We start from the raw sequence: 21,313 nt of genomic DNA on the forward strand, positions 1-21,313 counted from the left end.
TTGCACTTCCATTAGTCAACCTGCATGTTGGTGCTAAGATATTTAGCACTTCGAGGTTCAGATGTTTAGATTGAACATGTTGCATGGACGCGGCCAGCAGCACGCGCTACTTGACTGGTCAGTCATCCCTCTAGGAATGACGATTGATGTGAACGCGCACCGATCATCTGAGTTCTTCGACTCACCCGAGACAGACAATACTATCTGAAATGCAATACTATCTTCGACTCACCTTCATCTAAGCGCAAAAACTTTCACAAACCAACAAGAAACAATACTACTATACAATAGCGAAGTGCTGTTTGTTATTCTGAACCTGCAAGTTGTTTCAAAGGATTTGGGGTTCCTGATACTTAGAGGGTTTGGAATTTCAGACAGAAACTGCAATATGAATTGACCGAAATTACTCTCCACATGAGATTGGTTAATTGGTATGAATGCATGCATTCCTCTCAGCGAAAGTTCTTTGTCTCGGGAGCAGGTAGCCTGCTAGCTTGCCGACGGCCCGGTAAAATTTTTAGAACATTATAATATCCCGGCCTCTACGACTGCGCCGACGACCCGGTCATGACTCATGAGTCATGTGATACTGGCATTCAAATGCATAAATGCGGCCCCTTGCAGGCAACCGGTCTGGGCCGAAGGCAGTCGAAACACAGCTTGCGTGGTGCAAAATGGCTCTTGTTCTCTTAAGGAAATTCAACAACGGTGGGGCTTTGCGCACCTTCAAAATGGCACTTGTTAACAGCTGCTCCACCACCCCAACCGTTCCGATGGCCACTTCTGCCCGCGATCCTCCGGCAGTGACGACCGGTAAGCCATGATGCTCCGGCCGCTCATGGCTGCGATGCTCCAGCTGCTCCAGGCGTTAAGCCTCCGGTAGCCAAAACTCAAGGGCAAGGCCGTTCACATGCGCCAAAAGGTAGCCACTTGCCTCATGGCCGCAATATTTTCTTTTTTTGGTTAGTCGATTCATCTAATAGTTGCTCTGTGGCATCACAGTTTCGTCGGTTGATCATGAAAGGAAGCCCCTTCACGACCCAAGATTACCACTTCGTGATGTATGATGCTGTGAACAGAAGTCACTGGAAGTAGCTTGGATCCGATAATCCCGATGTTATTCTTCGTGAATAAACCGCCTGGTCCGGATGTTAGCATAGTTGGTTAATATGTAACGACTGTTAGTGTTAGCCTAGATATCGATCACCATTTTAGCTTGTACTGGCAAATTAATCAAGTGTTGTACAATTATTATGCTATTATTCAACATGGTGTCGGCTATTTCCTAGTGATAGTAATTTGTCAAAAGACATGTCGTATTTATCAGTTTTATTAAGGACATGTTTGAATCACAAGGAACCATATAATTTCTTAATGCTTCACAATAAATGTAGTGCTCTTAAATTTTCTAGCCCGAGCAATTTAGATTAAATGGCTAACATTGGCTGTATACTTGTGTTGGTGCATTTAACATATTACGGTAGAGGATATGATTCCAATAGAAGTACCCTAACTCTAATATTTCTTTCTAGCATTCTAATAAGATATTTCAAGAAAATATATTATTACAAAAAAGAGGTAAATACTGGTGGGCCTCCATAAAATTCGAACGATCAAAGTGACCTAAAAATACGAAAGAAAATTCCCGGAAACAACATATCCGTTTCTGTTGTGCTTTGTTTATTGAGTTCGTTTTCATCTTCACTCACGTATGCTTTTTTAATCCTTGGTAACTTTGTACAAGTTGTATATATGACTGTATGAGCATGTGAAAATCAGCAAATATACGCTCTTATGATTGTCTTCTTCTGAAGTTCGAGTGTTTATATGACTTTTCCTATCAGTGAAGTTGGAATTGCTTGTAGTGGTTTTGTTTATGATCTTGGATAATTTTGGTGTGGCTCAAAATGATTGATTTGCATCTGTTGTCCATCGATCATGCTCTCACACGGGCTAATAATTTACGAAGACATAAGTATAAAAAAATCAATTCTCTTCTATTGGAGGTAATTACATGTCTATTGGGCTAACCCTAGAGGGTAGCTATATAGTAGTCATACATGGGCCTTATTGGGCCATAATACACACATACATACTCCAACACTCCCCCGCAGTCTGAATTACCGACGCAGCGGAGTTGTAGACTGGACATGAAAAGAAGAAGGACACACACACGAGCCCCCCCCCCCCCACAGACACAACTAGCCACAGGTGATGTTGAGGCTGGAGCGAAACTTAGTGAAGGCGGGTGACGGGAGGCCCTTGGTGAAGATGTCGGCAAACTGAGAGGTAGTCGGGACGTGGAGGACCCGAACATCACCGAGGGCGACCCGATCCCGGACGAAGTGAAGGTCGATCTCCACATGTTTGGTCCGCTGGTGCTGAATAGGGTTGGTGGAGAGGTACACCGCACTGACGTTGTCGCAGTAGACAAGAGTGCTCCGGGAGAGAGGAGTGTGGAGCTCGGCAAGGAGCTGCCGAAGCCACGATGCCTCTGCCACGCCGTTAGCGACAGCGCGGTACTCCGCCTCGGCACTGGAGCGGGAGACCACCGGTTGACGCTTGGACGACCAGGACACCAGGTTGCCGCCCAGAAAGACGGCGTAGCCGGAGGTAGAGCGCCGAGTGTCCGGACACCCGGCCCAGTCAGCGTCGGTGTAGACAACAAGCTCAGTGGAGGGAGACCTGTGAAGGAGGAGGCTGTAGTCCACAGTGCCCCGGAGGTACCGGAGTAGGCGCTTGAGAGCAGTGAGATGGGGCTCCCTGGGATCATGCATGTGGAGGCAAATCTGCTGAACTGCATAAGTGATATCCGGTCTGGTGAAGGTGAGGTACTGAAGAGCCCCAGCCAGACTCCGGTACGCAGTAGCATCTGTCACCGGAGTGCCGTCGGCCTCTGACAACTTGGCCTGAGTGTCAACTGGAGTGGAGCAGGGCTTGCAGTCAGTCATCCCAGCTCGCTCCAGGATATCAAGAGTATACTGCCGCTGGTGAAGAAAGAGGCCGGCCTGACGAGGCTCAACGGTGACCCCGAGAAAGTGATGGAGCACACCCAGATCCTTCATAGCGAACTCCTGCTGAAGTGAGGTGATGATCCGCCGTAGGAGGGACGGACTCGAGGCAGTGAGGACAATGTCATCAACATAGAGCAGCAGATAAGCAGTCTCAGCACCATGATGATAGATAAACAGAGAAGTATCAGACTTGGCCTCCACAAAACCCAGTGTCAGTAGGTAGGCAGCAAACCGCGAATACCAAGCTCGAGGGGCCTGCTTGAGGCCATAGAGGGACTTGTTGAGCCGGCAGACCATATCAGGCCGAGAAGAATCAACAAAACCCGCTGGCTGGCTGCAGTAAACTGTCTCAGTCAGAGTACCGTGCAGGAAGGCGTTCTTGACGTCGAGCTGATGCACGGGCCAGGAGCGGGAGAGAGCCAGTGAGAGAACAGTCCAGACGGTAGCTGGCTTGACCACCGGACTGAACGTCTCATCGTAGTCGACACCAGGGCGCTGAGTGAAACCCCGGAGAACCCAGCGGGCCTTGTACCGATCAAGGGTACCATCAGCCCGCCGCTTGTGTGTCCAGATCCACTTGCCGATGACGACGTTGGAGCCAGGCGGACGGGGCACCAGATCCCAAGTCTGGTTGGCGAGGAGCGCCGCGTACTCCTCTTCCATCGCGCGGCGCCAGTGAGGGTCCGACAGGGTGCCGCGGACAGAGGAGGGTACAGGAGAGACCTGCGACTCGTCGGGCATCGTTGTAAGAGCCCGGGGCTGCAGGGTACCAGCCGCATGTCGCGTCACCATAGGGTGAACATGACGCGGGTGCCGGTGTAGGAGAGGCGGATGGTACACCGACGGCGCAACACGGGCAGTCGGGGCCGGCGGAGGTGGTGGTGTAGGCGTCGCCGGTGGAGAAGAGTCCACAGGCGGTGACCGAGGCAGCGACGGCGGTGGCGGGGCCGGCTCCAGGTGTAGTGGAGCCGGCCGCGCCCGGCGCTGGTAGACGCGCACGGGCTGCGCGAACCAGGCAGCAGGAGCTGAGGGCGGTGCCTCCGGCCCCACGCAGGGCGAAGGGGTAGGGGCAGCACCAGAGTCTGGCGCCGTCAGACCCTCGCTGGGCGTAGGGTCAGGGGCAGCACCGGTGGACGTCGAGCCTGGGGCAGCACCGGTGGGCGTCGAGCCCGGTGAAAACCACGATGGAGCAGTACCTGCAGGACACAACGTCAGCGGTGGCTGGTCCACCGGGTCAGTGGGAAACAGGGAGGAGAGATCAGGGTCGGAGGTGGAAGGGGGTGGGGAGGTGGTGGAGTAAGGGAAGACGGACTCGTCAAACACCACGTGGCGAGAGATGAGGACCCGCCGAGAGGAGAGGTCAAAGCAACGGTACCCCTTGTGATCCGGGGAGTACCCGAGGAAGACGCACTGAGTCGAACGGGGAGCCAGCTTATGAGGAGCAGTGGCAGTGGTGTTAGGATAACACGCACACCCGAAGACACGAAGGTGATCGTAGCGGGGGGGTACCGAAAAGAGCGTTGTGTGGAGTGGGAGCGGGGCAGGCAACGGAAGGTAGGCGGTTAAGGAGATAGGTGGAGGTATGAAGACTCTCAGCCCAGAAGGGGGCAGGGAGAGAAGACTGGAACAGAAGAGAGCGCATGGTGTCGTTCGTGGTACGAATCATGCGTTCAGCCTTACCGTTCTGGGAGGAGGTATAGGGACATGACATGCGTAGGTGCACACCGTGAGAGAGGAAGAAGGCACGGGAGGTGGTGTTATCAAACTCGCGGCCGTTGTCACATTGGACGGCCTTGATGGTGAGGCCGAACTGAGTGGACACCCAGGCGAAGAAGTGGAGAAGCGTGGGAAAAGCATCAAACTTGGCACGCAAGGGAAAAGTCCAAGAATAATGAGAGAAATCGTCAACCACAACAAGATAATACTTATAGCCAGAAATGCTCAAAACAGGCGATGTCCATAGGTCGCAATGTACAAGATCAAACATATGGGTCGCATGTGAAGAGGAGGTAGGAAATGGAAGGCGAACATGACGGCCCAGTTGGCACGCCTGACACAGGTGCTCATCATGAGCCCGAGTACATGGTATGTCGGAACTACGACTAAGCTGTGTCAGGACATCACGGCCAGGATGACCAAGACGCCGGTGCCATGTAGTGGAAGAAGTTGTGGCGGCAAAAGCAGTTGAAGAAGCGGAGGGCGAAGAGGAAGAAGTGGACGCAGGAAACCGAAGGGAGTAAAGGGGCCCGGTGCTGTCACATCGGAGAAGAGGTCGCCGGGTAGCCAAATCCTTCACAGTAAGACCAGAGGAGTCAAATTCAACAGAACAAGAATTGTCAGTTGTAAAACGGCGAATAGAAAGAAGGTTGTGAACCATGGAGGGAGCAACAAGAACATCAGGAATCCGAAAAGAACCGGGAGTGTGAGCGGTGCCCACGAAAGTGACAGGAAGACAAGAGCCATTTGCGACCATGATGGATGAAGGGTGGGAGGAAGAAGGAGGGTGAACAGAAGAGAGTATACCAGGGTCGGGTGTAGTATGAAAAGTGGCACCCGAGTCGGCGATCCAGTCCTGGCCGACTGGAGGAGTCAGGGTCATGGTGCCGAAAGAGCGGGCCAAGGCTGTCGGGTCCCACCCGACAGGCCCAGGCGAGGCCCCGGGAGGTGGATCCCACGGCGACGAAAACGGAGCAACCGGTACAGCGCCAGCGAGCATGGCGGCCGGTGGACGAGGCTCGCCGCCGGTGGCCTGGAAGGGCCACATGGAGATGCGCCCTGACCATGGGTTGGCAAAGGACGGCCAGGGAGAGCCCCGTGGAGGCGCCGGTGTGCCCCCACGACCAGTGCCTGCACCACGCCCCCCACCGCGGCGACAGCGGCCGCCACGCCCCCCCCCCCCCCACCCCCGCTCGGCCAGGAGGAGGAGGACCAAGAAGGGACGACGGTGGCGAAGCGGAGGGACGTGGCGTAGGAGTCACGGCAAGAGCGGTCGAGGAAGATGAGGAGCCAGGCGCGGGAAGGGACCCAGGCTGGATGCCCTGAGTAAGCTCCTCCATGACAAGGTCATCACGGACCTGCAGGAAAGTGGGGAAGGGCCGCTGTCGGGTGAATCAGGTGCGGAGGTGGGCGTAGCGCTCGTTGAGGCCGCGAAGAACGTTGAGAACCAAGATCCGGTCCTCCACGGCCCAGCCAAGATCACCGAGGGAGTCCGCCATGGTCTTCATCTTCCGGCAGAACTCGCCAACGGAGAGGTCGCCCTGGATGAAGGTGCGGAAGCTCGCGTCAAGACGAAGGGCCCGGGCTTCGGCGTTGCCCAGGAACTGGCCCTCGAGCGCCAGCCAGGCCCGGCGGGCGGTGGTGTCGGGGGTGCCGCGGACGAGGTCGTGGAGGTCGAGGGAGATGGTCCCCAGGATCCACGACAGGACGATGCTGTCGAGGCGAAACCACGCAGCTATCCGGGCCGCAGGGAAGGTGTCGGTGAGGACATGGTCGTCGAGGGCGTAGTGGCGGAGAATGAGCAGCACCATGTCCCGCCAACGGGCGTAGGAGGGCGACTCAGGGTCTAGGACGACTGGGACCAAGCTCTTGATGTTCTGAACGCCCCCGGCCTGGTAATGTAGCTGCGCGACGAGTGGATCGGCCAGGTCGGTCCAGACCACCACAGGCGGACAGGGAGCACCGGAGCCGGAGGAGGTGGCAGTGCTGTCATGGGACACCGGGTGGGCGAGGAGCTGCTCCGCCTCAGCGATCTGACAGGCCAAGACGTCGGCCGCATCATGCTCGCGCTCCCAGGTTAGGGCTACTGCGCGCAGGCGTGCCTGACCCTCGGCAGCAGCAGCCCGGGCGGCGACGAGGGCCGCAGCGAGAGTCACCTTGGGAGGTCCTGCTGCGTGTAGGGACAGAGGTGGCAGAGGGGGCGGTGCGGGGAAAGGAAGGCGAGCGTGCCCCCCCTGCGCCCGCTGAAACGCCAGTAGCAGCAGTAGCGGCGCCCGCACCTGCACCTGCAGGGCCGCCCGCTGCCTGGTGGAGGGCCGCAGCCGCGGCGGCGGCGGCGTCGGCGTCGGCGGGATCCACGCCCGCGCGCCCGCCTGCGCCCGCGCGGAGACCCGCAGCGGCGGCGGCGGCGGCGGCGGCGGCGTGGTCCGTGCTGTCCGGGGCCCCGTCGTGGCCCGCGTCAGCGGCGTGGCCCGCGCCAGGGGGCCCGGCGACGGCGGCCAACGCCGTAGGAGCGACGGCCGCGCCCGCGGGAGGCCGTCCCGAGGCAACCTGGGCCCATGTGGAAGGAAGGGAGGGGGAGGAGGAGGGAGGAGGGGGAAGAGGGCTGCCGGCCATGGCGCCCACGGCTGCCGGCGGCGGCGGCGGCGCCCGGGCAGCAGCTAACCCTAGAAAACCTAGGCTGATACCATATTGGAGGTAATTACATGTCTATTGGGCTAACCCTAGAGGGTAGCTATATAGTAGTCATAGATGGGCCTTATTGGGCCATAATACACACATACATACTCCAACATCTTCTATTGTAGACCAAGTATTAAAATCTCTCACACACTCATATCACTATGAACACGCACACCTTACAACTATAAATGTCCGGGCCGGCAGATTTTGAGAATTGAAGAAGCCATCATAGGTAGCTCGTTGTTAATGGGCATGTCACCTATCAAAATAATAAGTAGCTGTAAATGTGAACACTTATGCTGAGTTGGAGACTTAATCTAGTGTCTAGCCCGACATGTTCCATGGTAAGAGACCTAACCAAGCTCAGTTCACAATTTACAACTTAAAAGAATTAGTTAGATTTAGATGTGGCATTATCTCAAATTTACTTGAGATATGGATGAGGCAATTGTTATCAGAAATCAAATTGTACCCCTTTCATCAGTTTGTTGGTCGAACAGTTGCATTAAGGTTGCCGGACTCTGCGCGTTTGGCCAATAAGTAGTCTCCCACAAATATCAAGTACGCGGCAGCTGGAATGGCCTGATGAGCTGACAGAATTCCCACTAGGCAATTTTCATTTCCTTTTTTTTCGATCACATACCAGGCAAATTGAAGAGGCTGTAGAGAATCTGTATCGCCAAAACTTTTGCAAAACTATGTTTACATGAGACGACCAACTAGCAAAGACTTTGGATGAACGACAAGCAAATGTCAGTTTCATTATGCCGAACCTGTGTATTGGTGCCGAGAAATTTGACAAACTTGAGTGTTTGAATTGAGATGGTAAAATGCCACGAGCCTCTGCACGCGTTCCACGCACACGCCCAACAGGCAACAGGCCAACGGCACAGAATTTGACAGAATAGTAGTCTCCGTGTGAAAAATCTCCTACGACCCTGAAGGACACAACAAGTTTGTTGTCTTGACGAAAAATTTGTCTAGTTCTCCCTCAAGGAACACTGGCCTCTCGGACTGGACCCGCATGGACTGCATGGTCAAGTCTTGGATCTACGGCTCCATCTCCAACGACCTCGTCGAGATGGTCATGTCCACCCGCGTGATGGCGCGTGACGCCTGGCTTGCTGTTGAAACTCAGTTTCTCGGCAATCGCGAGACGCATGCCCTCTACCTCGATGCCGAGTTCCGGACTTTCGAGCAAGGTGACCTTCCATTGCAGATTACTGCCAACGCTTCAAGTCCATGGTGGACACTCTCCGGGACCTTAGCGAGGACGTGAGGGATCGCACCATGTCCTTGAGAATATGCTTGAGAATACACCAAACATGTTTCCATGGTAATATAGTTTATTTCCATGAAAGAAATTGTGTTGCCATAGAATATATCACAACGTAAAATATGCATGGCAATATATTCTATTGCCACCATGTTTGTTGTGGCCAAATACCATATTGCCACAGTGTCTGTCCGTTGCAACTACGTACTATAGCAATGCATACTTGCGTGGCAATACATGCTAATGCCACGGCATCAAACATTGCAATACTCTATAATGCAACGAACGAGTGTGTGGTAATTACCATAATATTGCAACAGACCAAAAAAAACATTGCAATGTGCTATTGCAATGCAGGTACTTGCCACGGCTGCAAACCAACTTGACTTGGTTGCAAATGCTACCTATTGCAACTATTTTGGCCATATTGCCATTTTTTTCCTCCGTTGCCATAGGCTAAAAATCTAGTAGTGCAAGCCACTGTCCACACCCATGGCGACGATGACAACACTAGATGCAGATGAAGACGGCGAACCGGTGGACCAGAAGGAGTACCGGAGCATGATCGGCTCCCTCCTCTACTTGACGGCGAAGAGATCAGACATACACTTCGCAGTGTGTCTGTGCGCTCGTTTCCAGGTGTCAACGAGGACTTCTCACCATCAAGCAGTGAAGAGAATCATGAGGTACCTCCACTTCACCCCTGAATTTGGTTTGTGGTATTCTGCCTCCTCGACACTCACGCTCCACGGATACTCCAATGTGGACTTTGCTGGGTGTCGCTTGGATCGCAAGTCTACCTCGGGCACTTGCCAGTTTCTTAGTTCATCTTTGGTCTCTTGGTCTTCTCGCAAACAGTCTAGTGTTGCTCAGTCTACCACCGAAGCCGAGTATGTTGCTGCTGCTAGTTGTTGTTCTTAGCTGCTTCGGATGATTTTCACTTTGAGAGACTTTGGTTTGGATTTTACTCGTGTACCCCTTCTTTGTGACAGCACGAGTGCCATTAGTGTAGCCAAGAATTCTGTTCTCCACTCAAAAACCAAACACATTGATGTGAGATATCACTTTCTGAGAGATCATGTTGAGAGAGGAGACATCGACCTTGGCTATGTTGCTACCCAAAACTAGCTCGCTGATATCTTCACTAAACCCCTGGATCAAGCCACATTTGCTCGTTTGCTGGGGGAGTTGAGTGTTTGCTTTCCTTTCTGAGTTGGGTTTTGGTGCTTCTCTTGTATGATATCTGTATAGTCTTTTTGCTTATTAGCATCTTTGTAGTATGCTAGTTTGGTTTTCATATGTATCATACTACATCTGTATCATGTTGCATTTGTATCATATTGCACTAGTTGAGCTTCTCTTATATGCTCTAACTACTATCTTATGCTGCTTGTGAGCTAATGCCTTGGTTGGTTATGGTTGATGCAATGTGCAGTTATGCTCTTGATGATACTGTACACATATTGAGATAACTATTTTTGAAATCCAATGCTAAATCCTACTCTATTAACTTGCTTATCACCCATGAGTAGATGCTTAGTTATTTTTTGCCCTTGTTTGAATGCTGGTTCCATATTTAGCTTATAGTTGGAATTCATATTTTTTATTCAATTGGGTCAAAGATCTAGGTATCATTGCAAATGTTTAGCCCATGATGCACCCCTTGGGAAAGCATGGCTTCTTTGTACCGCAAAGGCATTTCATGTATTTTGCTGTGTGTGAATAATGAAAAGAAAATTTCATCAATTCACCAAGTCTCTATGCTTAACTATTCATATTCTTGCTTGCTTAGTTGTTACAAGTTGTCTACCAAAAGAAATAGGCACTTGGTTTCAACAAGCTTCACATGACTTGTGATGCATATATGGGTGTTTGCAATGATCTCTTGTTGAGAACGTGTCTTCCCTGTATGAGATCTTGATGGACTAGTTTGTTCTTTCTTGGGTGATTCTTAACTAAGTGCTTGCTCATGTGGTGATCATTTTATACATTGCTAAAACTTGACATCTATTTCACCTCCTGACTGTATCATCTTGTTGGCGATGCTCTAGCTCTTTCTGATCCCCATTTTCTCTCTTTATAATGGGGATGAGTTTTTATCCCGGTTAAAAACTCCAACCGAGACAAAAAAGGAACACCTTTTGTCCCGGTTGAAAGTTTAGTCCCGGTTGGAGGTTCCAACCGGGGCTAAACTTTTTGCCTCCAACCGGGACAAAAGGGTGCCGCCACCGACGCCCCGCAACTAGCCGTTGCAACCGGGACTAAAAGGGGGCCTTTAGTCCCGGTTGCAATTACCAAGCGGGACTAACTCTCCCCTCCATTTTTGCCTACCGTGGTGCACCCCCTTTTGTCCCGAGCCAACTTTAAACCGGGGCAAAAGGGAGCGCATCGAAAGCCAATTCTACTAGTGATTCATGGATCACGAAGTGGCAGAGTAGCGTCATGCAATGCGTGTTTTTCAGTTTCGGACGAGCTGCAGCAAATAATTATACCCATAACGATCAGAAATGAAAAGGGCGGCATGCAGAAGAATATAAGAGCAGTCGTGCGGTGCAATTTGAAGAGGTACCCATAGAAATGTTTAGCGTTGCATGCATGCTTAGTAATTGTAGGCATTAGGCAATGTGTGCCTTTGTGGAAGAGGCAGTTGCGATGTTCAAAGAAACCCTAGAATATAAAATTGAAGGATTGTTTGCATTGGTGTAAGCTTTTAGTAATAAGCACTTTAATTTTGCTATCTCTGGACATGACAATTACATGAATCTATAGACATAACTATATCTAATGAGATTATATTTGTCAAACTAATCCTAAATTTAGCACAAGAGCGCTAACGTAAGGAACTTACGTAGCACTCAATTAGTGTTCCAGTCCTACCAACTAAAACTACGAGCATTTTGCTAACAAAATTGTCCACTTGAGTCAGATGGTCGGATGTACGTGCACAACTTGCCCTGTGGTCAGTGCAACTTTTCAGTTTTAGTGCTGAGTCAAAAATAAGACACCTTCTAACAATGAATTGCTACTCCATATTTTGCACAAGTGGGAATTCAGGCACTAGCTCCAAATGATTCGAGCAAGGTGTGCAATATTTACTGAGTAGGTGGCAATGCAAATAGTTTGCCTTATTTCGAATGTACACATGGAAAGCTGCGTAGCCGGCAACGTCAGAGCAAATGGCCATGATAGTGGTCGGTGGAGTTCGAAGAATTTCTAGGGTGAAAACATATGATCAGGATATTGTCTGTTTAGGCTCATTACGCGGCATGTGAACGCATGTGGGGTGGCTAACCAGTCAGTTTTGTCCGGCTGATGATACCAAAGTCCTCAGCTCGGCTTGGCGCTCGGCTCGGCTCGGTTCGGTTCGTTATCTAAACGAGCAGAAGAGGCAGCTCGGCTCAGCTCGGCAGCAGCTCGAGCAAGCTCGTTTAGCTCACGAGCCGTCGTATCCCAAAACAATAGAACAGAACTCAGCAGCGATAGATAAAAAGTTTGGAGCAAGAATCCATCCGCTTTTGAGATATTCAATTGGATTGGAAAGAAAATCATGTGTACATACATCACAAAAAATCCTCAAGATCTATAACCTAGAAAAATGAAGATAAAGATAGGAGAAAACAAGCTAGAGAATAACGCAGAATCACCAAACGAACCACAGAGACGCTGCTGCGCATGGCTCTATCATCCTTCTCCTCGTGCTCATGTGCCTATTTGCTCTTTTTTCATCCTCATAGCACCAGCGTTGACTGATTGATGGGAGAGGAAACAAGACAAGCTGGCAGTGAGCACAGGCAGACGACGAGAGGGAGGCACGGCGGTGCCGCTGCGGCCTTGCCACCTCTGCGGACGCCTGTCTTGGGCTCGTGGTGGCGCGAGACTTGCAGCGGAAGGGAAGACGGAGCTGATGAGCGAGGGTTCGATTTGACTGTGGGGGAGTGACCGAGTCGATCGATTGGGCTTCTTGGGCCGCTTGTTCGCCTGCTGAGCGCTGCGCTGCTGCCCGTTAGCTTGTCCTTCTTCATGGCCGTTAGGCTCGTGAGCTGCTCGCGAGCCGGCTCGAACTCGCTCGTTATCGTAACGAGCTAAAACACCTGCTCGGCTTGTCAGAGAAATACAACAAGCCGAGCCGAGCTAGCTGCGAGCCGAGCGAGCTAACGAGCCATGAGCTTTTCGTCCAGCCCTCTCAGGAGCGGAGCTAGGCTACACTGATGCCTAGGGCCACTCAGTAGAAGTATTGGGCCGGTTAGACCTAGACCCTTGTGCTACAGTGTCTCCGGTATGAAATAACGGCCCACGCCTAGAACCATGGCCTTAGTGGCCCTACCCTTTCCTCCGCCACTATCAGGTGATATCATGTGTAAAGGAAAAAAAAAAGCTAAACATAATTTTATAGCAAGTGTCACATGGAAGAAGGGATTTTGATATGGTAAAATGAAAATGGCTAAAGTTAGGGGGTTAGGGCCAATTTTGTAGAGGTAAGGCTTGGGTAGCAGAAGAAATTTTGAGAGTGAGTGGTGCATGGAGATTAGAGTTATAAAAACGGTAGCTCTATCTCGTCGGTTAAACCTATTCAACGGTCCAAATATTGACTTACACAAACTCCAGCCAAAATTACCTGATGAGGAGACATATCTTTATAAAACAACCCCTGGTGCTTTATGGATAGGCTTCTTGAAATTCAGTAGCGGGTGAGCAATTAATTTGAGTCGTCAGAAGAAATGACTGAAAAATGTGGGGAGCTCCGCAAGCACAAGTCTTTTTATAGATTAAGAGAGAGTGTGTTTACAAGAAAACAAGGGGGAAACAGAGATGAAACTAAAACAATGAAGAGTCAAGCCATGATTGGGCGTCTAGAGAGTAGAGAAATAGCAATTCTTCAGTACGTTTGAACAAGGAAAGACGAGAGGTATAGGAAAATTGGGTGCAGTTTCTTTGTGCATTTCATCGACCCTATCACATGAATTCCTCAAGGAGACTGTGAACATCAGGAGATCGGTGACGACAACACATGAGCTGCTTCTGCATCATACACTCAAGCACAACTACAACATGGGACAAGTTTATGGCGAAGTAGTAGAAGAGAGAGCTCCATACACTCAAGCACAACTACTGCATGATGTCTGCCTCCAATGGCGAAATGAAATCTTAATCTAAAATTTAACACTCAACATTGTTCGTCTGAAATCAAATTTTTGGATGTAAACTGAACCAAAGTCATTTGCAGGACCATGTATACGACTGGATCCCAACTAATGCTGGTAATTCTGTCGATGTCATTTTATATCATGTATTGGCGGCGGAAATGGGCTGTTCTCGGGACCCGGCTGAACTGCAACACCAAGAGCAAGGTATTAGCCAAACTAAGTCAGCAAAGAAGGGTGAAATGTAGAACATATAGCATCATGTGTTGCAATTGGCTGTGCCTGTTTGAAACGGTACGTTTGCTTGGGATCCAAAAACCTCATAATTTAATTAAAATTCAGTTAGAAAAATTTTAGTTTGAACTAAACTCTCAGCTCCCGGACCAATCTCCATCTTAAAAAATTGGTATAAAAATTGCCTGTACTACTCAAACTCATATGTCTGTACTTGATTATATTAAAATTATCAAAATAGCCCCTGCCCGATTCAACATAGTATAAGACCATTTGAACGCAAACAGCAGTACAGCACAGACTAATTGCATCCCTACCTGCCGGAGGCTTAACAGGTGCTGCTGTTGGGGCATCGCCACCCGGAGCTGCCGGAGAATCGCTACCTGGAGCAGCTGGAGGCTTCACGGCCGGAGGATCGCTACCCAGAATGGCTGGAGGGACCGCAGGTTCTCCTGGTGGAACGGCAGTGGAGCCGCTGTTAGCAAGCGCCATTTGCTCTCAGCGGACAGAGGTGAAGGAGATAGACTCAGTCTGATTGCAAGGGTATTTAAGCTATGAGATGCCAGTGGTATCTGTGTCTCACGAGTCACGAATGAGGTACCTGCCGGTCTGCCCCCGACGACTTGAAGAATCGCTTCTTTGCTGCAGGCCGGGTAAACGCAACGTATTCACTATCCAGGGGTTGCTGGCATCTCGTTCTCACCATCTCAATCTCACTTTGAATCTTCGTAGCAAGGCTGACTTCGTAGCACCAAGAATGCAGGCTCGGTAGATGATTGAATAATTGGATGTACATTGCTCCTAGTCATTGCTAGTATGTTTCACGGAAAGAATATTTTTTTGGAGCAGTTGTAGCCATAAAAATTTTCTATTCAGGTAGGAGAGCATTTGGAGAAAACTTTACCCAGAATAAGTTGGCCTTCATTTACCATGTGTTGTCAAGCTATAATTGGCTGGTTTATTATCACAATCCCGTAGCACAGATTGTCTGCATACTTCATCTTCGATACCCTTTTTATCCAGTGAGGGCGGCAATGCTAATTAGGCAACTGAGATCACTGCCTTTTTCTTTTTCGATAAATCTCATATATTATATCTCATTTATTAGGAAAGCTGCAATTTCTGGTATGGCTCCTATACTGCCTGCTCCAATACAGGGAATCAACTACTACTAACTAGAGACTTTCTGACAGCAACTTACTACAAATTGCACAGGTGAATTTCAGACACTACGCCAAAATAATTCAAGCTTCTATTTGCAAAACGGTGGAAATGGTCTTGAGGTATTCCAAATGGGAAGCAAAGTAGTTGGAGAAACTGAGTTGGCAGTGATCTCAGCTTTACCATCACGGTCATTTCCACTGGATATTAAAAGTTACGAAGCTTCAACCTCCTTTACTCAAAAATTGACTCCAATTAAGCATCCTCATCAAACTAAGAATATAATCCTCAGATCTTAAGTGCCTACGAGACCCTTTGATTAAACACCTTTTAGTGAAGAGGTTCAGGTTTGTAAAGCTGCATGTTTTTTCCTTTAACAAACATATTTTCATTAAAAGGCTCCCCTCCTCTTTTTTTCTGGTTTCTTTAAGAAAGAATGTGTAAATTGGTCAGTTCGGAACCATCACAACAGATGTGTGTTCGAAGGGATTCAGCCTAGCCTAAACGGAGTCCTGGTATCCGTTAGGGAGGAGCTGCACCTTTGGAGTATTAGGAGCTCAAGGAATCTCTCATCTCCTCACTCTAGTGCCACCCATTGAGTAAGTTTTGTTAGTGGTCAAGGTCTTTCTGTTTTAAAAAGGCGAGGGAGTGTTCTTTGTATGATGTGAAGGGTGTGTGCGGTGTGGTACAGGGCTCAAACCCCCTCGTTTTCTTCTTAATATAATGATACGCAGCTCTCCTGTATGTTCAAGGGGGAAAAAAAGATAGCCGAAGCCCATATAGAAGAAAAAATAAGCAGAAAATTTCTGTGAATGGGATGAACCAGCATATTCAGTGGCTAATATGCCATTTCAAGTAGCAACAGTGGAGGGTTAGCAAACATGCAAAACTGCAAAAGTTAAGAACTGGGCTGAAATTAAATTCTCTACATGATTATCACTGATCACCATCTTAATTAAATCATATGAAGGTGTTAGCTAAAACAATCACTTCATGGATTCACTATTACACAACCTATGAAGGCACTAGCCAATAATTATCTTAAGACATACTCTCTCCTAGTTCAAAACATCATATCACTAGCAAACAGATGTCAGACAAAATATCAGAACAATAAACAATGTCGAACGTACCAACACTCTAGCATCTATTATAGTGGCAAACACTCTGAAACTGACATGAGCATAACATCTATCAAGGTTGTCCATCTGATAAATAAGAAAGGAAACAACACAATCCACAATACAAAATAAATTCTGAAAAAAAATCTAGATCAACGGTATGTATCAAGGACAAATTCAGGCACATGGAACTTACAAGACAAGTGGAAGTATTACTTCCCTCAAGAAAATCCAGTATATCTCATACAATTAAACTCATGTGCTTGAAACAAGATGCAACCCATGTCCTGTTACAGTTCCATGTAATGTGTTGGGATGCAACATCCTGAGTGCTGTCTAACTATGGTATTATCAAGCTCAAACATTCAGACAGTATCCATGAACTAAAATGCTGTCAGAACTCAAAACTGTTTCCTTTTGCTCCTAAATAATTTATCCCTTTTCGAGTACACATAAAAGAAACCAAAAACAAACACTCCAGACATGGAAACTGAGACCCAAGGGAATGGTGGATCTTTGAAGCAAACCAGTGTAGCCTCAAGCTCCTGGGATGCCTGATACACCAATGAGTGAATTTCATACAGATCATGGTCTGAAGATCTCAAAAGGTACATTGCCTTCTCGTAGTCCAAGCGTGACATGGCTGAAACCACCTTCTCCAATTTATATGTGAGCAGATTCCACCTCTGAATGAATTCAACATGCCTTTTCTTTCTAAGAAGTATGTTCTCCCCACCATGTGCTGCCATTGACTCCAAAACATTAATTGTGCTAGTGATTGTGAAGTTCAAGGTGGTAAGAAGAACATTCCTACGAGCTGCATCTTTCTGCACAAAAGACAGTGATTTGGTCTCTGAAAAAGGACCAAATGGTGTATGCCCAGTGCTCCAAGTGTAATCAACAACTGTAGCGTTATGGTCAGGGCTCCATGACTGATGCGTGGGTGAAACACCCCACATGCTCTGCAGAACTGAGCCAATGATTGGCCGCTCAAGGTTTCTAGTCATTGTAAGCACGTGTCGACCATTACAGGTGTAGTCACTTACTGTTTGTGAGCTCCTTGTCCTCACAGCAACCACCATATCACCAAATGCCACTGCCTGGTGGTACCTATCCAGTGGCAAAAGTTTATCATAATCCAAATCAAACACAAAAACTGGCACCACTTTGTCATGTTCATCATTGTCATGAACCCCAGCCAGACGATGTATCTCATCCGATGAGTCTGAAAGCACCTGCCTCAAACGCTTGGAGTCCAAGTACTCATTCACTATCAGTGTGTAATTCGCAAACAGGAACCTCGATGTAAATGAGTTTGTCGACCTGGCAATTGCAAATGAGCAAATTGGGCATTCGGAGTACCTGACCGTGTGCAAATCAAACTTCAAGCTCTGGCCACTATAAGGTAGATCCCCATCTCGAATCGACTGCTCAATTACATGGAAATCAAGCCCCTCTGGTTCCTTCCGGTCCCCATAGATGTGAACAAACCGAATAAGCAACGAGTTCTCATAATACACTGGAATTCTGAGCGACGGCACTAGCAAAGACTTGTAAGCACCGAGTACAAGAGAAGCCAGATCAGCGAGGAGAGCTTTCTCCGCCTTGGGCCGACCGTGGAGGGTGGCAAGAGGGTGGAACTCACCACGAGGGAGCACACCATCACCAGACAGCGCCGGGCCATAGTTCACCGGGCCGGCACCAAGGTCGATCCAAATGTACCGATCCTTGCCTGCCCACATGGGACCGAGGCAGCGGGAATACCCGGGAGAAGAGGCGTCGGTGCCGGAGGCGGCCGCAGTGTAGCCGTACGGGCGCGGCTGAGAGCCTAGGTCGAGCAAGTAGATGTAGACGGCCTCAGCGGGGCCGGAGCCGGCGAGCGCGCGGTAGTCCTCGGCGACGAGTTCGTCGACGAGCGAGTAGGGAACGCCGGAGAGCGCGTTGGAGTGGAAGGGCGCGGCGGATTTGTCGAGGTGCGCGCGGACGGCGTTGCCGGCGCTGTTGGCGAGCTTGGACGCCGCGACAGGGCCGGTGACGTCGAGGTGGAGAGTGTGGGAGACCGCGAGGCGGTGCGGGGGGCGGCTGGAGAGGAAGCTTGCCGAGGAGACGGCAGCGTTGACGAGGGAGGGGAGGGACCGACCGGAGGAGGCCGGGAAGGAGGCCCCCGCGAGGCGGACGTGGACGGGGACGGCGGCGGTGAGGGAGAGGAGGCGGGAGGGGAGGAGCGGGGTCGGGGCGGCGAGCGCGCGGCGGAGGCCGGCGGGGAGGGCGGCGAAGGTGTCGTTGCCGGCGGACGGGTCGCGCGCGGCCGCCGACGCGAGGAAGGCGTCGAGGCCCGAGAACGCGGCCGCGGTGGCTGCGGGGGCGAGCGAGGCGAGGAGGGAGAGGAGTAGGAGGAGGGGTAGGGTTTGGGGTGGGGGCGGGGGGCGAGCCATGGTTACCGGCCGGCCGGGCGGAGAGGAGAGTAGGTTCAGTCCGTCCGGGGGTTTCAGCGTTCAGATCGATCTGAGATGGGAGAGGAGACTGATGAAATGCAGCGGTCTGCGATCAGGATCTTCTGCGGTTGGGATCTATGGAGCGTAGCGTGTGACTCCATAACTGTGGGACTAGTTTGGCAAATGAGCATTTCAGGTCCGGCCCGAGCCCGCTAGATTTTGGCCCGTCTACGGTTGCTGTAGGGCAGAGGAAAAATCAAGCTCAAAAAAATCGGATCGGCTCAAGCCTGCCCATACAATTTATTATTTATTTTTCTACTTAAAAAGGAACGGAAGTACGAGCCCAGAGCTTGACAATGCTTATGGGATAACCGTGATCACAAACTTTTAACCTGAAATAAACCGGGTTTTTTTACATCCCGACCCAGCCCAACAAATACTCATGTCTACTTGGAACTTGGAAGCCATGCAAACCACGTGGAACATGATCCAAGCTAAGAGCTCACCTTAAGGGTGTGTTAGGCTCCGAGACAAGGTGGGACGGGATCATTCCATCCCCGTATTTTAGGATGGGACGATCCTATTTTATGTTTGGTTGACAGGGATGAATCCGTCCCAATTCTTTGTTTGGTACGGGGATCGAGAGAATGGAATGAATGACGATTTTAATACCGTTAGTCATAGGCCCTGTTTGTATACGCTTTTTTGGAACTCACTTATCTGACAAGCAAGCTTATCTGATAAGCCTGCTGCCTGGATAAGCTGCTGTCTGAATAAGCAGGGTGTTTGGCAATCCTGATTATTTTGTGTCGATTGTCTGTCCAGGTTGGTAAATTGACCTGAATGCCCCTAAGGCTGATAGTAGCTCATTTTTATTGTGAATCTGAGAAGAAGACAATAATTCTAATGCCTTTGGAGTATGTTAAATAGAAATTACATTACAATAATATGAAATTCATATGATAGATCGGTCTAGTATGGAAACATCCATCATGGGTACAACAATGAATCATGAAACCATAGCGACAGCAATAGCATCACGCAATGCACCCATATCAATATCATCTCCTAAAGCACCACCACCACCATCCGTGCTAGGTTGGGTTGGATTACCATCATCTTCTGCAAAATCCTCTTCAAAATGCACGTCATGTACGGCACTATCTCTGATGAAATTGTGAAGGGCCATACAAGCAACTATAATTTTCGACTGCTTGTTAACCGGATAACTGGGCAAATTCAAGAGAATGCGCCACTTCATCTTTAGAACTCCAAATGATCGCTCAATCACATTTCTAAGGGATGAATGTGCATGATTAAACACTTCTTTCAATCCTACCGGATGCTGACCATGCTGCCATTCAGAAACATGATACCTCTGTCCCTTGTAGGGTGCAAGAAATCCTTTTCTATTAGGATATCCAGAGTCAACAAGATAGTACTTGTTTGCATGTTATATTTATATGTTATATCACAATGAGCAAATATTTCCTGAAAATAAATTGCAACATAACTCGTCCTTACCATCGGGAGGATGTGGAAATTGATCCTTGTATGTGAGAAGCGTGTCCAATAATACACGAGTATCATGGACAGAACCAGGCCAACCAGTGACAGCAAATGTGAACCGCATATCAAAGTCACATACCGCCATGACATTTTGTGAAGGATACCCATGCCGACCAATGTATTTCGGTTGATCAGCTAATGGCACAGTTACGGGTATATGGGTACCATCTATTGCTCCTATGCAATCTTTGAAATGAGGCCAAAACCTTGGTTCTTGTAGTTTAGGATGAATAGTTGAAAATTGTGGATCCTTAGGCCTCACAATGTCAACAGCTAATCTCATGATAGATTCAAGAACCTCTTCAAATTTTCTACTCACAGTTTCTAATGAGCGATGGAAATTATTCTTGCATTGCCTAAAAGATTGAGGTGCACCACAAGCCCATAGAAACATTCCTAGTGCTTCCTTGCTACAAAATTGTCTACTTGATCTCAATCCATAATCTTGCACCAAAGTGTCATGAAGGCTTAAGAAAACTGACCTCCTCATTCTGAACATGTTAAAGCACTCCACTGGATCTTATAGTTGCAACTCAACCCATTGTGTTCCAGTCATCCTTGCTATCGTAGTAGTAATCTTCTTCTTGTTCATACCAGATGATGCCATGTAGTCCAGACCAAGCATTGCTACGATGTAATCATCATCAGTGTCATCAGATTCATCAACATCCATGGTATGAATAGAATCACTGTTGCCTTCACATTCACTAGTTGCACTAGAGGTACTCATCAAAACAAATGCAAGCCCGTCAAAAAGCACTAACCAAGTCATCAGATGAATTTTTATTGTTACAACACAACTAATAAAAGGTTCATAGTCTCACACAGCATACTTAGAATAGTGAAATTATGTCTCACACAACATAAGAGAAATGAAAGAGAAATGGCACACTAATGCAACACCCTAATGCTTTTTCCTTATCTCCCAAGCCCTCCTCAGCCAATTCAACCTCCCATTTGGTGT

The 21,313-nt window shown here is 49.1% G+C and overlaps 2 protein-coding genes, 1 long non-coding RNA gene and 1 pseudogene across 3 annotated transcripts; 1 reads left to right on the forward strand and 3 right to left on the reverse strand.

Moving 5' to 3' along the window:
• Window positions 1–435: 435 nt before the first annotated feature.
• On the forward strand, window positions 436–1,294 carry LOC117854058 (uncharacterized). Its single transcript, XR_004640174.2, has 2 exons — window positions 436–922; window positions 1,003–1,294. It is a non-coding gene; the product is annotated as an uncharacterized lncRNA (long non-coding RNA).
• A 4,830-nt stretch (window positions 1,295–6,124) lies between these two features.
• Window positions 6,125–6,541, reverse strand: LOC140222660 (uncharacterized). Its single transcript, XM_072293487.1, has one exon. The coding sequence runs from the start codon at window positions 6,539–6,541 to the stop codon at window positions 6,125–6,127; it is 417 nt and encodes a 138-aa protein (XP_072149588.1).
• A 9,996-nt stretch (window positions 6,542–16,537) lies between these two features.
• On the reverse strand, window positions 16,538–18,822 carry LOC117853036 (uncharacterized). The gene has a single exon (XM_034735387.2). The coding sequence runs from the start codon at window positions 18,778–18,780 to the stop codon at window positions 16,747–16,749; it is 2,034 nt and encodes a 677-aa protein (XP_034591278.1). The 5' UTR covers window positions 18,781–18,822; the 3' UTR covers window positions 16,538–16,746.
• Window positions 18,823–20,211: 1,389 nt separating this feature from the next.
• Window positions 20,212–21,022, reverse strand: LOC140222661 (protein ALP1-like; annotated as a pseudogene).
• Between the last annotated feature and the right edge of the window lie 291 nt (window positions 21,023–21,313).

Source organism: Setaria viridis, chromosome 4, assembly GCF_005286985.2.
Source record: "Setaria viridis chromosome 4, Setaria_viridis_v4.0, whole genome shotgun sequence".
In the NCBI taxonomy this organism is placed as follows: Eukaryota; Viridiplantae; Streptophyta; class Magnoliopsida; order Poales; family Poaceae; genus Setaria; species Setaria viridis.